The sequence below is a fragment of the Ranitomeya imitator genome, chromosome 2 (genome assembly GCF_032444005.1).
Source record: "Ranitomeya imitator isolate aRanImi1 chromosome 2, aRanImi1.pri, whole genome shotgun sequence".
In the NCBI taxonomy this organism is placed as follows: domain Eukaryota; kingdom Metazoa; phylum Chordata; class Amphibia; order Anura; family Dendrobatidae; genus Ranitomeya; species Ranitomeya imitator.
The window spans coordinates 786,442,383-786,459,515 of record NC_091283.1 but is presented as its reverse complement, the minus strand read 5'-3'; the positions used below and the strand labels follow the sequence as shown (position 1 = coordinate 786,459,515).

At 46.2% G+C, this 17,133-nt stretch overlaps 1 protein-coding gene across 2 annotated transcripts in view; it reads right to left on the bottom strand.

Annotated features, from left to right (window-relative positions):
• The window catches only part of CDK1 (cyclin dependent kinase 1), a 33,279-nt gene extending 23,073 nt beyond the window's left edge, over positions 1-10,206 (bottom strand). The window contains exons 1-3 of one of the 2 annotated variants that reach the window (XM_069753612.1): positions 10,112-10,206; positions 5,952-6,010; positions 3,211-3,367 (exon numbers count right to left, since the gene is read on the bottom strand). In XM_069753612.1, coding sequence (XP_069609713.1) covers positions 3,211-3,367; positions 5,952-5,988 — 194 coding nt within the window. In that variant the 5' untranslated portion in view covers positions 5,989-6,010; positions 10,112-10,206. Of the gene's footprint in view, positions 1-3,210; positions 3,368-5,951; positions 6,017-10,111 lie in introns of both variants that reach the window. The other variant, XM_069753613.1, reaches the window with a different exon arrangement.
• Positions 10,207-17,133: the final 6,927 nt, after the last annotated feature.

Sequence of the window (17,133 nt, the reverse complement as noted above, 5' to 3'; positions counted from 1 at the left end):
TTCACATTTGCGTTGTGTGTTGCATCGGCTACGCAATGGTGACGCAACGCACAACGCATGCAAAAACGCATTGTTTTGTGACGCATGCGTCCATTTTTGGCCAATTTTGGACGCAAAAAAAATGCAACTTGCTTCGTCCTCTGCGCCCTGACGCTTGAGCCAAAAAAGACGCATGCGTCACAAAACGCAACAAAACGCATGTCCATGCGCCCCCATGTTAAATATAGGGGCGCATGATGCATGCGTCACTGCGGTTGCGCCCGACGCACCGCAAATGTGAACGTAGCCTAATAGACACTTTGTTCAAAAACAAGTTTATGCATCGCCATAGTCCAAACAATAGTTTCCTATATTTCAGTCCACAGAGTCTCATGGAGCATTTTTTGCGGGACAAGTTGACATTTTTATTGGTACATTTTAGGCCACATTTTTAATCGTTTTCTGTTCAGAGTTTTGTTTTTTGTTTATGCCTTGTGTGTGGTAAAATTGATAAGGCAGATTTATTCTTCGAGTTTGTACGATTATAGCAACACCACATTTACAGTCATGGCCAAAAGTATTGACACCCCTGAAATTCTGTCAGATACTCATTTTCTTCCTGAAAATGATTACAAACACAAATTCTTTGGTATTATCATCTTCATTTAATTTCTCTTAAATGAAAACACAAAAGAGAATGAAGCAAAAAATTGATCATTTCGCACAAAACTCCAAAAATGGGCCAGACAAAGTATTGGCACCCTCAGCCTAATACTTGGTTGCACAACCTTTAGCCAAAATGACTGCGACCAACCGCTTCCGGTAACCATCAATGAGTTTCTTACAATGCTCTGCTGGAATTTTAGACCATTCTTCTTTGGCAAACTGCTCCAGGTCCCTGATATTTGAAGGGTGCCTTCTCCAAACTGCCATTTTTAGATCTCTCCACAGGTGTTCTATGGGATTCAGGTCTGGACTCATTGCTGGCCACCTTAGAAGTCTCCAGTGCTTTCTCTCAAACCATTTTCTAGTGCATTTTGAAGTGTGTTTTGGGTCATTGTCCTGCTGGAAGACCCATGACCTCTGAGGGAGCCCCAGCCTTCTCACACTGGGCCCTACATTATGCTGCAAAATTTGTTGGTAGTCTTCAGACTTCATAATGCCATGCACACGGTCAAGCAGTCCAGTGCCAGAGGCAGCAAAGCAACCCCAAAACATCAGGGAACCTCCGCCATGTTTGACTGTAGGAACCGTGTTCTTTTCTTTGAATGCCTCTTTTTTTCTCCTGTAAACTCTATGTTGATGCTTTTGCCCAAAAAGCTCTACTTTTGTCTCATCTGACCAGAGAACATTCTTCCAAAACGTTTTAGGCTTTTTCCATTTAAGTTTTGGCAAACTCCAGCCTGGCTTTTTTATGTCTCGGGGTAAGAAGTGGGGTCTTCCTGGGTCTCCTACCATACAGTCCCTTTTCATTCAGACGCCGAAGGATAGTATGGGTTGACACTGTTGTACCCTCGGACTGCAGGGCAGCTTGAACTTATTTGGATGTTAGTCTAGGTTCTTTATCCAACATCCACACAATCTTGCGTTGAAATCTCTTGTCAATTTTTCTTTTCCGTCCACATCTAGGGAGGTTATCCACAGTGCCATGGGCTTTAAACTTCTTGATGACACTGCGCACGGTGGACACAGGAACATTCAGGTCTTTGGAGATGGACTTGTAGCCTGAGATTGCTCATGCTTCCTCACAATTTGGTTTCTCAAGTCCTCAGACAGTTCTTTGGTCTTCTTTCTTTTCTCCATGCTCAATGTGGTACACACAAGGACACAGGACAGAGGTTGAGTCAACTTTAATCCATGTCAACTGGCTGCAAGTGTGATTTAGTTATTGCCAACACCTGTTAGGTGCCACAGGTAAGTTACAGGTGCTGTTAATTACACAAATTAGAGAAGCTTCACATGATTTTTCGAACAGTGCCAATACTTTTGTCCACCCCTTTTTTGTTTGGTGTGGAATTATATCCAAATTGGCTTTAGGACAATTCTTTTTGTGTTTTTTTCATTTAAGACAAATTAAATGAAGACAATAATACCAAACAATTTGTGTTTGCAATCATTTTCAGGAAGAAAATGAGTATTATCTGACAGAATTGCAGGGGTGTCAATACTTTTGGCGATGACTGTATATCCTTTTATCGAGTTTGTCAACTTTTCCCAGCGGTATGATGAAAAACCATAATTTGCCACTTTTTTTTTTATACAGCATTCACTCTAGGGGTTAACTATCGTGATAATTTTATAGATGGGGACATTCTGGACCTGGAGATACACATTTGGTATTTATTTATTTTACATAAAACATATTTATGGATTTTTTTTATTATTTTGTGATTTTTCTTTTAAATACTTTCATAATTTATTTTTCTTTTATACTTATTCCCTTTATGGGACTTTCACTTATTTTACTCTGATCGCTGGTATGAAGCATTGCAATGCACCAACATTCTGCACGGACAGAAGCATTTCAGACCATGCGTTGAGCATGGTCCAAGATGCTTTCTTAAGTTGGTGACACGGAGTAGCCATGACAACAATCGGGCCCCCGCGACTACAATGCAGGGGTGCAGATCTCAAGGGAGAGTGACCCCTATCCCCCTCCTTGCTTTCTAAATTCTGCAATTGTTATGACTAGCAGCATTCAGGGTGTTAAACCACCAAGGGTGGTGTTGGCATTATCCCTGGCTGTTACTGCAGGAGCTCAGGCCTAAGCAGCGCTGAGCTCCTGCTGCAATCCAATCGGGCAGGAGGTGCCAATTTCAGCACCTTCGGCAAGATTCATGCTGTTGTCAGTAAGATCGGTCCCCACAGCTTTTCCCACGCTGCTCAGCTGTCACGAAGGAACGGTCACTGCGTTTTTAAATCGTGACGGGTATAGCAAGTTATTGTGCAGGAACTAACCAGCGCTCATGAAGTGCCATGTCCGTTATTGGTAATTTTAAGGAGGGTTATCCAGACTTAGGTTGAAAACTTCCAGTCACTATGAAATGCTCGTCCCTTCTTAATGCATCTCTATTGATAAAGACCAAGCATTCTAGTCAACACTTTATGACACGAATGTAAATCGCATACATGCAGTCACGTGACTGCACCAACAACACAGGAAAATCCTGACAGCGTGCACACTCAAAGCCTGGCAACCCTTTTAATGTAAGGCTATTAAATCAAACTTACCATACAATGTTTGGATGTTGAAGTTCTTTGAGGAGAGAGATCTCTCTGATCGCTGTACTGGGGACACCTTCCTCTTCATTTTCCAATCTAATTTTTTTCATGGCAACAATCTGCCCTGTTGCTTTGTGTCGACCCTTATAAACAACCCCATAAGTGCCTGAAAACAAAGTTTTTGTTAGGCTTCATCTACAGTGGCACAGAAAAAAAAAAAAGTAAAAATCACAACTCTTCTCTAGTCACACTCCACATGTATTCAGCTTTACAGATTTAAAGGGGTTGTTTAGGACTTAACAGTGATAGCCTATCCTTAGGATAGGTCAATGTCTGATCGGCGGGGGTGCGACACACTGCACCCCCCCAATCCCCACCGCTCAATTGTCCCCAGTGTCGGCAGCAGCCAGAACTAGGGCTATGGAGTCGGTAAGCCAAACCACGGACCCATGACTCCTCAATTTCCCCAACTTCAGACTCCACAGCACTGCCTCACTACTGAGCATGTGCATAAAGTGCAGCACAGATTCTGTCACCTTAAAGTTGGGATCCTTAGAACAGGAATAGAACAGACATTTGTAGCACATTTCAAAACTTTCCCAAATGCTTATTAAAGGGAACCTGTCATCACTTTTCTGTCCTACCAGCTAAAAATATTTTATTCAGTGTTAACTATGCATTCCCTAAATAGTTACGTAACCTCCTGACTCCCCATGTATCACCCAGAAAAACATTTAATATTTCTCCCGCGATGTATGCCAATAGTGTCCATCCGGTCCGATGGGCGTGGCATCGGTTCTCTCACTCCACCTCTCTCCTCGGCTGCTGCAGGCAGTCTAATGTGGATGACGCTGAATGCTGTGAGCTATCGCACCTGCGCAGTCAAATGATTTCTCACGCGTGTGCACTTCTGCTTTTCAGCTTTGCCCGCAGTTGCGTGAGAAACCATTTGACTGCGCAGGTGCAATACCTCACAGCAATCTGCGCCATCCACGTCAAGGACTGCAAGCAGCAGCCGAGGAGAGGGGTAGAGTGAGAGAACTGATGCCACACCCATCGGACCGGATGGGCACTATTAGCATACATCACCGGATAAATATAAAGGTTTTTATGGGTGATACATGGGGAGTTAGGGGGTTACATAAGTATTTAGGGAATGCATAGCGGACACTGAATAAAATGGCATTGCTTATCTCTGGCCATGGTCTCCAGACAGCTTTTCCCAGCACTGCACTTGATGATTGACAAGTGTTTCCCATACCAGACCTGTAAGGCTATGTTTTCACTGGCCGGATTCATTCAGTACTTGCTGCGGATTGGACGCTGCGTACATCCACAGCATCCAGGTGTTACAGCATTATGGAGGGGATTTTACGAAATCCCGTCTCCACTATGCGTGCAGGGTCGCATCCGGCAGCCCTGCGTTACCGGACATGTGGCACGTCTTTCCAGACCGCAGCATGTCTTTATTTTGCGGAGACACTCCGCAAGATAAATAATACAGTATGAAAATGATGCGGTGATTCCGCATGTGTTCAATGAACACATCCAGAATCACTGTGCGTACAACAGAGGTTGGCGCTTTGGGCAGAGCAGGGTATCCGCTGCGTTCAAAGCGAAGGGATTCCAGACAGTAGAAACAGCCTAAATCCGTGTTCCCCAAATCCAGTTCTCAAGGCCCACCAACAGGTCATGTTTTCAGGATCTCTATACTGTGGTGACCATAGCCACGACGGCATGACTGAAATTCGGCGGCTCCTGGGAGAAATATTAATTTTCTCACATTCAGTCCAGCAGCCGGGCACCTACCTACTGCTATCAACCTGCAGATTAAAGGTACCGTCACACTAAGCGACGCTGCAGCGATACCGACAACGATGTCGATCGCTGCAGCGTCACTGTTTGGTCGCTGGAGAGCTGTCACACAGACCGCTCTCCAGCGACCAACGATCCCGAGGTCCCCGGTAACCAGGGTAAACATCGGGTTACTAAGCGCAGGGCCGCGCTTAGTAACCCGATGTTTACCCTGGTTACCAGCGTAAACGTTAAAAAAAAACAAACATTACATACTTACCTTCAGCTGTCTGTCCTCCGGCGCTCTGCTTTCCTCTGCACTGTCAGCGCCGGTCAGCCGGAAAGCAGAGCGGTGACGTCACCGCTGTGCTTTCCGGCTGGCCGGCGCTGACACAGGATGCAGGAGGAGTGCAGAGAAGCACAGCGCCGGGGACAGACAGCTGAAGGTAAGTATGTAGTGTTTCTTTTTTTAACGTTTACGCTGGTAACCAGAGTAAACATCGGGTTACTAAGCGCGGCCCTGCGCTTAGTAACCCGTTGTTTACCCTGGTTACCAGTGGAGACATCGCTGGATCGGTGTCACACACGCCGATTCAGCGATGTCTGCGGGAGATCCAGCGACGAAATAAAGTTCTGGACTTTCCTCAGTGACCAACGATCTCCCAGCAGGGGCCTGATCGTTGGTCGCTGTCACACAACGATTTCCTTAACGATATCGTTGCTACGTCACAAAAAGCAACGATAGCGTTATAATATGGGTTAAGGTACCGTCACATAACGATATAGTTAACGATATCGTTGCTTTTTGTGACGTAGCAACGATATAGTTAACGATATCGTTATGTGTGACGGTACCTTAACCCATATTATTTGCCGATTACTAGCGCTATCCTAACTTAAACGTTTTCCTTTAACACTCTCCCCTTTTAGTTGTACTTTTGCCATATTATACATACCCTCGCCGATTTTTTCTATCTTCGCATATTCATCCATTTCTGTGGGATTTCTATATATATATATATACCTGGAAAACAAAATTTGGTGGACAAACCATTTAAATAATGTTTCCCTCATATCTTAAATAATTCTCTACCCTTGCTGCCACCTCCCCACGCACCCCCAAAAAAAAATTAATTATGCCCCAACCATATTATAGGAGATAGCTTGCTGACTGAGGAGAGCGTGTGTGTCCCGGGACCCCGACAATCACAGAATTGGGGCTTTAGAACAACAGGATTGCAGAGCCCAGTACTAAATGGAGCTGTGAATGCTCAGCCTCCGCGTCACTCATTGTCTTTGGGATTGCCAGAGAAAACAACGTGCTGCACTCTGCTACTTCTGAGAGTCCTATAGACCATGAATGGTGCAGAGGTCGAGCCTGCACACTGTTGCCCCATACTACCATGAGGACACAGTGCTTAGTTCTGCAAATCGGTACTGGTCCCAGCAGGCGACCCATGCACCAATACATCATATAGCAGCAATCCTAGGCAACCCCTTTAAGGAACAGGCAATTTATTTGTTTCTCCTATATACAGTGGGGAAAATAAGTATTTGATGCACTGCAGATGCTGCAAGTTTTCCCACCTACAAAGAATGGAGAGGTCTGTAATTTTTACCATTGGTACATTGCAACTGTGAGACAAACTAAAAAAAATAAATAAATAATAAAAAAAAAAAATCACATTGTATGATTTTATTGCATGAAATAAGTATTTGATCAGCTACCAATCAGCAAGAATTCTGGCTCTCACAAACCTTTTAGTTTTTCTTTATGTACAATAACAAATTGTATTGTGGTACCGTGTTAGCCAGAAAAATCTATGTGAATACTTTTCTGCCCAGTGATGACAGAAGTATTCTAGGAGTGATGCCAATAAAGGTATCACTCCTAGAATACTTCTGTCATCACTGGGCAGAAAAGTATTCACATCGAGTTTTTCTTTAAGAAGCCCTCCTACTCTGCACTCATTGCCTGTATGCACCCGTTTGATCTCATTATCTGCATAAAAAGACACCACGCACAATCACACTCCAACCTTTCCACCATGGCCAAGACCAAAGTGCTGTCTCAGGACACCAAGGACATAATAATTGTAGTCCTGTAGTCAGGAATCAGCCCAGAACTACAAAGGAGGATCTGGTGAATGACCTGAAGAGAGCTGGGACCAGTGTATAAAACATTTGTTAGTAACGCACTACGCAGTCATGGATTAAAATCCTGCAGGGCAAGAATGGTCACCCTGCTCTCGCCGGGGCATGTCCAGGCCCAGTTGAAGTTCGTCAATGGCTATCTGGATGATCCAGAGGATGCATAGAAGGTCATGTGGTAAGGCGAGACCAAAATAGAACTTTTTGGTATCCACTCCACTAATCATGTTTGGAGGAAGAAAGATGAGTAGAACCCCAAGAACACTGTCCCAAACATGAAGCATGGTGGAGGAAGCCTCATACTTTAGGGTACATTTCTGCAAAGGGGACAGGACGACTGCACCGTATTGAAGGGAGGATGGATGAGGTCATGTAACGGGAGATTTTGGCCCACAACCTCCTTCACTCAAAAGCATTTAAGGTGGGTCGTGACTGGGTCTTCCTGCACGTCAGTAACCTGAGACAGCCAGGACAACAAAGGTGTGGATCTGTAAGGGTATGTTCACACGTTCCTGATTTCCATCTTTTTTTTCAGGACTGAAACCGCAGCTCTTTGCAGAAAACGCAGGTCCTTTTTTGGTGCGTTTTTTGATGCGTTTTTTTATGCAGTTTTCTATGCAGAGTGTGTTTTCTAGGAAGTTTTTTAGGGTTAAAATGGCTGAAAATACCCTAACCCTACTCTAACCTTAGTGGGGAAAAAAAAAAAAAATTTTTTTAATTTTTTTATTGTCCCTACCTATGGGGGTGACAAGGGGGGGGGGGGGGGTGTCATTTACTATTTTTTTTATTTTGATCACTGAGATAGGTTATATCTCAGTGATCAAAATGCACTTTGGAACGAATCTGCCGGCCGGCAGATTCGGCGGGCGCACTGCGCATGCGCCCGCCATTTTGCAAGATGGCGGCGCCCAGGGAGAAGACGGACGGACACCGGGAGGCCGGGTAAGTATAAGTATAAGGGGGGAGATTAGGGCACGGGGGGGCATCGGAGCACGGGGGGGGGGGGGGGGGGGGGGACGACATCGGAGCATGGGGGGGGTGGGATCGGGGCAGCCACACTCCGCCCACGCACTTCCGCCCGCTTCCCCGCACTTCCTGCTGCAGCGGTTCGGCACCACAATCCGCAATAAAACCCGCAGATATATTTTTGATCTGCGGGTTTTACTGCGGGTTTGACCTCACAATGGAGGTCTATGGGTGCAGAACCGCTGCGGCTCCGAAAAAAAGAAGTGACATGGTACTTCTTTTTTACCGCGGCTATTCAGCGCGGCTTTTTTTCCCCGATTCCCGCATCATGTGCACAGTGGTTCCTGTTTTCCATAGGGTACATTGTACTGTACCCTGCATGGAAAACAGCTGCGGAATCGCAGCGGCAAAAACGCTGCGGTTCCGCAGAAAAAAACGCACTGTGTGAACATGGCCTAAGAAGCATTTCAAGGTCCTGGAGTGGCCTAGCCAGTCTCAAGACCTGAACCCAATAGAAAATCTTTGGAGGGAGCGGAAACTCAATGTTGCCAGGAACTGCCCCGAAACATAACAGATCTGTATGGTGGCGTGAGCGAAAATCTCCGCTGCAGTGTGTGCAAACGTGGAAAAGAACTACAGGACACGTCTGACCTCTGTAACTGCAAACAAAGGTTTCTGTACCAAATATTAAGTTCTGTCTTTCTATTGTGTCAAAATCTTATTTCATGCAATAAAATGCAAATTATGTAAAAATCATACAATGATTTTCAGGTTTTTTCTTATTTTTAAATTCTGTCTCAGTTAAAATGTACGGACAATAAAAATTATAGACCTCTCCATTGTTTGTAGGTGGGAAAACACTATATACCCACATATCTCTGTATCAAGCTACAATGTTACTCAAAAATATCCCAGACCATCTATATACACAGAAAATATTCAGTCTATAAAGCGAAACGTGCGAGCGAGATCATAAAGAAATTCCTGTACAGATCATTAGATCTGGGGATCTACAGTAAGAAAGCAAAGGTCAAGAGTTCAGACAGATTTCTAGACCTACAGGCAGCAGTAGCACCCCCCCCCCCCCCCCTCTACAGCCGGCAGTAGCGACCCCCCCTCCTCTACAGCCGGCAGTAGCGCCCCCCCCCCTCTACAGCCGGCAGTAGCGCCCCCCCCCCTCTACAGCCGGCAGTAGCGCCCCCCCCCCCCTCTACAGCCGGCAGTAGCGCCCCCCCCCCCTCTACAGCCGGCAGTAGCGCCCCCTACAGCCGGCAGTAGCGCCCCCCCCCCTACAGCCGGCAGTAGCGCCCCCTCCCCTCTACAGCCGGCAGTAGCGCCCCCCCCCCCCTACAGCCGGCAGTAGCGCCCCCCCCCCCCCCTACAGCCGGCAGTAGCGCCCCCTCCCCTCTACAGCCGGCAGTAGCGCCCCCCCCCTCTACAGCCGGCAGTAGCGCCCCCCCCCCCCTCTACAGCCGGCAGTAGCGCCCCCCCCCCCCTCTACAGCCGGCAGTAGCGCCCCCCCCCCCCCCCCCACAGCCGGCAGTAGCGCCCCCCCCCCACAGCCGGCAGTAGCGCCCCCCCTACACCTACAGCCGGCAGTAGCGCCTCCTCCAGGCACTATGGGGGGGTGCTTACTGAAAATGGTGTGTACTGTCCCTTATGTCACCATAGTTTCCAGACACAAGATAAGCAGTTGGGAGACTACAAGTCGCAGCATGCCTGGCACACGTGGCTGCTCGGAGTATACAGGAGCAGTATAAGCACAGCGCCGTATATCCCTGGGCCTGTTAGACAATGGAAGGGAATAACATCCGGAATCACTGATCGTTCTAGAATCTGCACCCCCCCCCCCCCCCCCCCCCGTCTCCCCTTATAGTGATGATATAAACCATAGCCCCCCGCCACACACGCGCAGACATTACGGCCCCTACATACGGGTCACATGTATCAGTCTGCAGGCCCACACCGGCCGCACAGCCGGAGCACATCGGCGACATTACCTCACAGAGCGCCTCTTCCTACTAATACACGGGCAGCGACAGACTGAGAGGATTTCAAACCGGCCGCTCAAAACTCCTGCAGCTCAGCCAATCGGGGCGGAAGTGAACGTTCAAAGCAACCAATCAGAATCGAGCAGTGATGACGGCGCGAAACGTACGAGGAAGGGCGGTGAAAAAAAGCATGCGGGTGGGGACGTGACAGCATTATATTGCGGAATAAAACTTTTGTTTTAGCGCGGTAGGGCGAGTTTTCCTCCAGCTCTTTAATGGTTTGTCAGAAATTAGAGTTTTAGGTTACGGGGTGTAATCAGCGTGAGACATGATATGTGGTAAAAGAAAGCCCCTCCAGCGAGACAGTGCTCCTGCTATGCTGTACTGCAGCTGCTGCATACATCACATGCCAATATGTGTACAATGTGGGAATACACACACTTAATGGTCTTCTCATATGGGCCCCCCTAAGCTCCAGGGCCTGGGTGCAATAGCAAACCCTGCACCCTCTATAGTTATGCTCATGTATACACTGACAGGCTGAAGTTGGTTTCTTATTCGGCAATTTTTTCTTTTCTGTTTTTTTTATAGGTTAAACAGCAAAAAATAATCATTACAATAATAAAAGACAATGCAGCGAGGAGCCCTGATGTGAATACACTTAAAACGGCTACAAAAACATTAAAACTGGCAAAAAAAAATGGTCATCCAAATGGGCACCAAAGAGCGCTGAAGAAAGGGTTAAATAAATGCCTTTGGGCCACTGATCTCACACTGCAGACACATAGAACAGGGCGCCCCACATCCAAACCAGTTATCTCCAGCCTGGCCCAAATGGGTTCTGGGCATCAGAACTGGCATCAAAGTGGGCAGACAGTTAATTTTGGCCAATTGAATAAGTAACTGGTGTTTTTAAGGAGTTAAATGCCTTTGGGCCACTGATCTGACACATAAATTACACAGACAGTGATGCCTGCATCAAACCCAGGTCCCTCCAGCCTGGCCCAAATGGGTTCTGGGCACTAGAACTGGCATCAAAGTGGGCAAACAGCCCATTTTCACAGATTTTTCACTGATCTCACACTTAAAATACACAAATAGTGGTGCCCTGCATCAAACCCTATTTGCCCACTTTGATGCCAGTTTTGGTGCCCAGAACCCATTTGGGCCAGGCTGTAGGGACCTGTGTTTGATGCAGAGCATTACTATCTGCGTATTTTAAGTGTCAGATCAGTGGCCCAAAGGCATTTAACCCCTTAAAAACATCAGTTACTTATTCAAATTTGTGAAAATGGGCTATTTGCCCACTTTGATGCCAGATCTTGTGCCCAGAACCCATTTGGACCAGGCTGGAGGGACCTGGTTTGATGCAGGGCTTCACTATCTGTGTATTTTAAGTGTCAGATCAGTGGCCCAAAGGCATTTCAGTTACTTATTCAAATGTGTGAACATGGGCCGTTTGCACACTTTGATGCCTGTCCTGATGCCCAGAACCCATTTGGATCAGGCTGGAGGGACAAGGGTTTGATGCAGGGCATCACTATCTGTGTGTTTTAAGTGTCAGATCAGTGGCCCAAAGGAATTTAACCCCTTAACACACAGGTGCTTCTCACAAAATTAGAATATCATCAAAAAAGTTAATTTATTTCAGTTCTTCAATGCAAAAAGTGAAACTCATGAATTATACTCGCATAGGGTCATTACAGAGTGATCTATTTCAAGTGTTTATTTCTGTTAATGTTGATGATTATGGCTTACAGCCAATGAAAACCGAAAAGTCATTATCTCAGTAAATTAGAATAATTAACAAAACACACCTGTAAAGGCTTCCTAAGCATGTAAAAAGGCCTATAAGGGTATGTGCACAGGTTGTGGATTTGCAGCTGTTTTCCTTGCGTTGTACAGTACCACGTAAACCTATGGAAAACAAAATCCGCAGTGCACATGCTGCAGAAAATACCGCGCGGAAACGTAGCGTTGTTTATTCTGCATCATGTCAATTCTTTGTGCGGATTCCGCAGCGGTTTCAACGTGCTCCATAATAGGAATCTGCAGGTGGAATCCGCAAAAAAAGCGGTAAATCCACAGTAATTCTGCAGGTAATCCGCAGTGCAGTTTACCTGTGATTTACCAAAATCCGTCCGGAAAAATCCGCACCACTTTCTGCAACGTGTGCCGTGGCCGTAGTCTATTTCAGTAGGCTCCACAATCATGGGGAAGACTGGCAGGATGGATATTTGAGGGCCAGGCTGCACATATTGGGGCCAGGCTGGACAAGGGACATAGGGGGCCAAGCTGGGGAGATTATTAAATAAAGGAGGCCAGGATTAGCGACTTAATTACGGTTTGGGGGCCAGAATGAGGAACATGTTATATTAGTTTATGGTGACAAGTGGGGAACATAATTTGTATAGGGTCCAATTAGGGACACTATTACTACTGTAATATAATTTACCTTTTAGGAAACTGTTTTCCATGGAGTGAACAAAAGGAAGGTCCTGTTACTGTGCAGGGCAGAACTACGTCGCTTTTTTTCCTTCATCTGACAGTGTAGAAGTCGGTGAAAAAGTAGGGATTGTTCTCTGGAAGCGATCAGCTATTGAGGACTGTGTGTTATTTTTTGCAGAGATGAGTTCTGACTGGAAGAAGTAATGGCCGTCTGTGCTGCATGAAGAAGAAAAGCGAAGATGAATTACTTCAACTACAGACGTCACTGGTGAATCAGTGTATTACATGTACACGCACACTATACACTATACACTGTGTACAGAGCTCCTGTTTATAATGTCACTGGTGATCACTGTATTACCTGTACACTGACACTATATACAGAGCTCCTGTGTACCACCAACCAATTTTGCTCATCCCTATTATCTATATCTACCTATCTATACTCTATATATAATCTATCTATCATATTAAAATTTAAACAACGCTTTATTGGCAGGACCAAATGAGCATTAGTTTTGCCAAAACACGTGTACAAAAAGGAAAAGGGATACTGACTGTGGGGATGATGGATAGGGACTGTAGGAAGGATGAATGGGGCACATCCAGGGTTGGGGCTATGGAAGTCCATGGCATATTATAGTTTCCTTTCTCTCAGCCTCTGTCATACTCTCATACTGCGCTGCTATCTCCACTGCGCTTTCTTCTTCCCCCGGCAGGATAAATGTTTTCTCTTCCTCCTTCATGGAGTTGAAAATCCATGAAGAGATCGGAGAGTCTCCTGAGGTGAGTGTCCCTCACTGCTGAGTATTTGGTGCAGTGTAGCAGGAAGTGGATCTCATCCTCCAGGTCACAGTGTGGGCACAGTCTTTCCTCCCTAGGCTTGTAGCTCTGTCTGTGCCTTCCGGACTCGATGGCCAGATTGTGGGCACTGAATCTATACCGACTCAGGATCTGGTGGTCTCTGGAGTCTGGTAGTTTCTCCAGATATGGAGTCTCTCTGTAGAACTCAGGTACATTGTCAGTTTCTGTGAGGTGATGATATCATTCCTCCAGTCACTGTCATACTTCTCCTGGCCCTCGTCTACCATCTTCCTGATTCTGGCATTTGTCATGCTGCTGTGATTGGTGTTTTTGCCGGTTGGGTTTTGGTAACCTGTTCCAGGGGTCCTTGTTCGGTTGGACCACCTATATGTAACAAGGTTTTATGGTGATGGTTGCTTGGATTGCTGCTATGCAGGCAAGTCGTGTTTTTGCCGGTTAGGTTTTGGTGACCTGTTCCAGGGGTCCTTGTTCGGGTGGACCACCTATATGTAACAAGGTTTTATTGTGATGGTTGCTTGGATTGCTGCTGTGTAGGTGAGTTCAGAATGACAACGCCCCCTTTAGAAGGAATCTGCCCAGCTCAGACCGACAGGCAATGTTGGTGGTGCTCCGCTGGACCTGGAGAAGGTACATACAGAATTCCAGGTGGACTATTTCAGTTGGGCTAGAATCCCACCTTGACCAGTCTGGGTTTGTGTAAGGACACCAGACTTCGCTGCCATACAGGCAGGGGGATTGAGGCGATGAAGGCATAGAAGATTTTTAGAGAGACCCTCACTAGCAGCTTCAAATGGTAGAGTTTCCTTCAGGTGGCATAACAGGCTCTGCAGGCCTTGTCCTTCAGGGTCTCTATGACTTGTTTTAAACTCCCTGACAGGTCAATTTCCAGACCCAGGTAGGAGTATTTGTCTGTTCCTGTAAGAGTACAATTGTTTAGCACAAATGAAGTGTGCTGGTCCGATCTTGCCTTTCTCCTCTGGAACACCATGATGTTGATTTTCTTGAGGTTGATAAGTAGTGCCCAGGTGGAGCTGAACTTCTACAAGATGTTCAGGTTGTCTTGGAGGCCTTTCTTGGATGGTGGCAGCAGCTATAGGTCATCTGCATTCATACAGCAAGAATTTTACCATGGTGTCAAGTAGTGTGAGACCTGGTGTTGCGGAGGATTCCAGAGCAGTGTCCAGCTCATTGATGTAAATGTTGAAGAGCGTTGGACTTAGGCTACAGCCCTGTCTGACTCTGTGGCTTTGCTGGAAATCAGTCGTTCTTCTATCATTCACACGCACGCTGCAGTGGTTCTTCATGTGAAACTTTTGATGACATCATACAGTGGGTACGGAGAGTATTAAGACCCTTTCAAATTTTTCACTCTTTGTTTCATTGCAGTCATTTGGTAAATTCAAAAAAGTTCATTTTTTCTCATTAATGTACACTCTCCACCCCATCTTGACTGAAAAAAAAAAGAAATGTAAATTTTTTTGCAAATTTAATAAAAAAGAAAAACTGAAATATCACATGGTCATAAGTATTCAGACCCTTTGCTCAGTATTGAGTAGAAGCACCCTTTTGAGCTCGTACAGACATGAGTCTTCTTGGGTTGCTGCTGACATATATGCCTCTGTAGTTGGCAGGGTCCTACCTGTCCCCACTCTTGTGAATGGGTATGATGAGGCTTGAGTGTGCTCACAGCACAATATTGAACAGTTTAACCATTGCTGCCTGTATTTCCTTTGGACTGTATTTCAGTTTATCTGGTGGGATGCCATCCAGGCCACTGGCTGTTCTACATCTCATGGAAGAGCTTCTGTCTGTAACATTCTGTAACGTGATTGGTGTATCCAGAGCGTTTTGGAAATTTTTTAATTTTTCCTTCATTACCTTTAGTTTTGCCATCATGTTTTTCTGTTCTTGGCTTAGTCGTTCCTTCCGGATATCTTTATAGAGGTCTCTGAAGTATTGGAGCCAGATGTTGCCATTTTGTATATGGATGTTTTCTTTCTCTTTGAGCCCATTAGGTTCTATAGTTCCTAGAAAGAGTTATTTCGAAGGGAGTCTTGGAGTTGGCTAAGTTTGGTAGAGATGTAACTCTGCTTCTTCCTACTGAGGTTTGTTTTATACTGCCTTTGTATGGTGTCATAGGCATCCTTCTTGAGGCTGTTCGCAGGATCTTTCGTATAGTTTTGCATTCTCTGTCAAACCAACCTTTGATCTGTTTCTCTTTTGGCCTTTTGTAGTTGACTTTTGTAAGGTCGGACAATCTGGCCATGGTGTACAATATATCATTGAGGTTCTTTGCAGCTTGACTCACTGCTTCTGGAAGTTGTTGTAGTTGTTTTAGTGGTGGAGCATCTCCTGTATTTCAGGTATGCTTGGAACCTCTTTATATTTCATTGCCAACGTCTTGGACCGTTTATAGGATGGAGGCAGATTGAAGAGGCCGCTCGGCTGAGGTTTTTGTGTGGATGGTTTCTTTGTAAATTTCATGTACAGAACAAGTTGACTGTCATCTGACAGGTGCGTTTGTGGGGTGACTATAAAGGTGCTGATATTTGCTGGGTCCATTTCTGTAATGGCATAATCTACTACACTACTTCCTACATGGGAGTTTAGTGTACACCTTCCTAGGAGTCTCCCTTGAGGCGGCCTTTAGGAATATGAGTCCTAAATTTCTACATACGTTCAGGAGCTTTTTGCCATTTTTGTTGACTAGTACTGTCATAGCTGTTTCTCTCTGCATGTACCAAGAAGTCGTATTGGAGCGCCCGCTAGAGCCGTGGGGATACTCGGTACCAGGCCGGTTCTTAAAGGGGATGTGTCATGGCAGCAGTGACCCAGTCCGTGGCCCTGGGCGTCCAATAAAAGGGAAATAAAAGGGGAAATAAAGTTTATGGGATAAATGTTTGTGGCGCCACCTGTGGTACTCGGCAAATAGGGAGATGTTAGCCGACGCTGCTTGAAGGGACCGCTGGGGCTGATGGTGATGCAGCAGAGTGGGTACAGCTCTCCACAGGTAGAGCTTTAGTCCCAGGGCACTTAGGTGAAAATGTGAGATGATGGATGTTGGAGTAGCTGTGGTGCAGGGTGGATGGCGCAGTAAATAAATGTGAGGACACAGCATGGTGCAGTTTCTAATGCTTTACTCACAGTTTTTAGTTGCCCCAGCTGGGGTGCTGTGTCCTCCAGGTTTGTGATCCAGCCCGCTCTCAAGCAAATTGGGTACACTTTCCAGAACCCTCTTTCATATGTCCTTTCCTGGCCGCCTCACTGTGTTGGCTTAGCCTCTCCTGCCCTGTGCCTGCCACACAGTGTCCTAAGCCACCAGCCACAGATCTTGTCGGGCGGTGTGCGCTGAATCCCCCTGGATCCTATATGGCTGCCTTTTCAGTGAATGTGTGCAGATGTGGCTGTGGCACATACAGATACCACAGCCTCCGAGTAGCTAGCTGAGTCCTTAGTTTCTCCACTAGAATGGGGCCGGTCCCCTGACTGCGACCTGATCCCTCCACTGACCACGCCAGTCCATATGAGCCCCACAGATGGATCTCTCACTATCTGTGCCTCTAGGACCTCTTCCTTCTGGGAGCATCTTTCTGTAGCTTCACTTACCTTCAGCTCCCTCTCTCTGGGAATGTCTTTCTGTGTGACAGGAGCTGCAGACCCTCACGTCTGCTCAACTCCTCTCCTCTCATCAACTCCTCTCATCAACTCACTAACTTTCTAGATCTTTCCTGTCTTTTGTTTACTAAGCTCCTCCCCT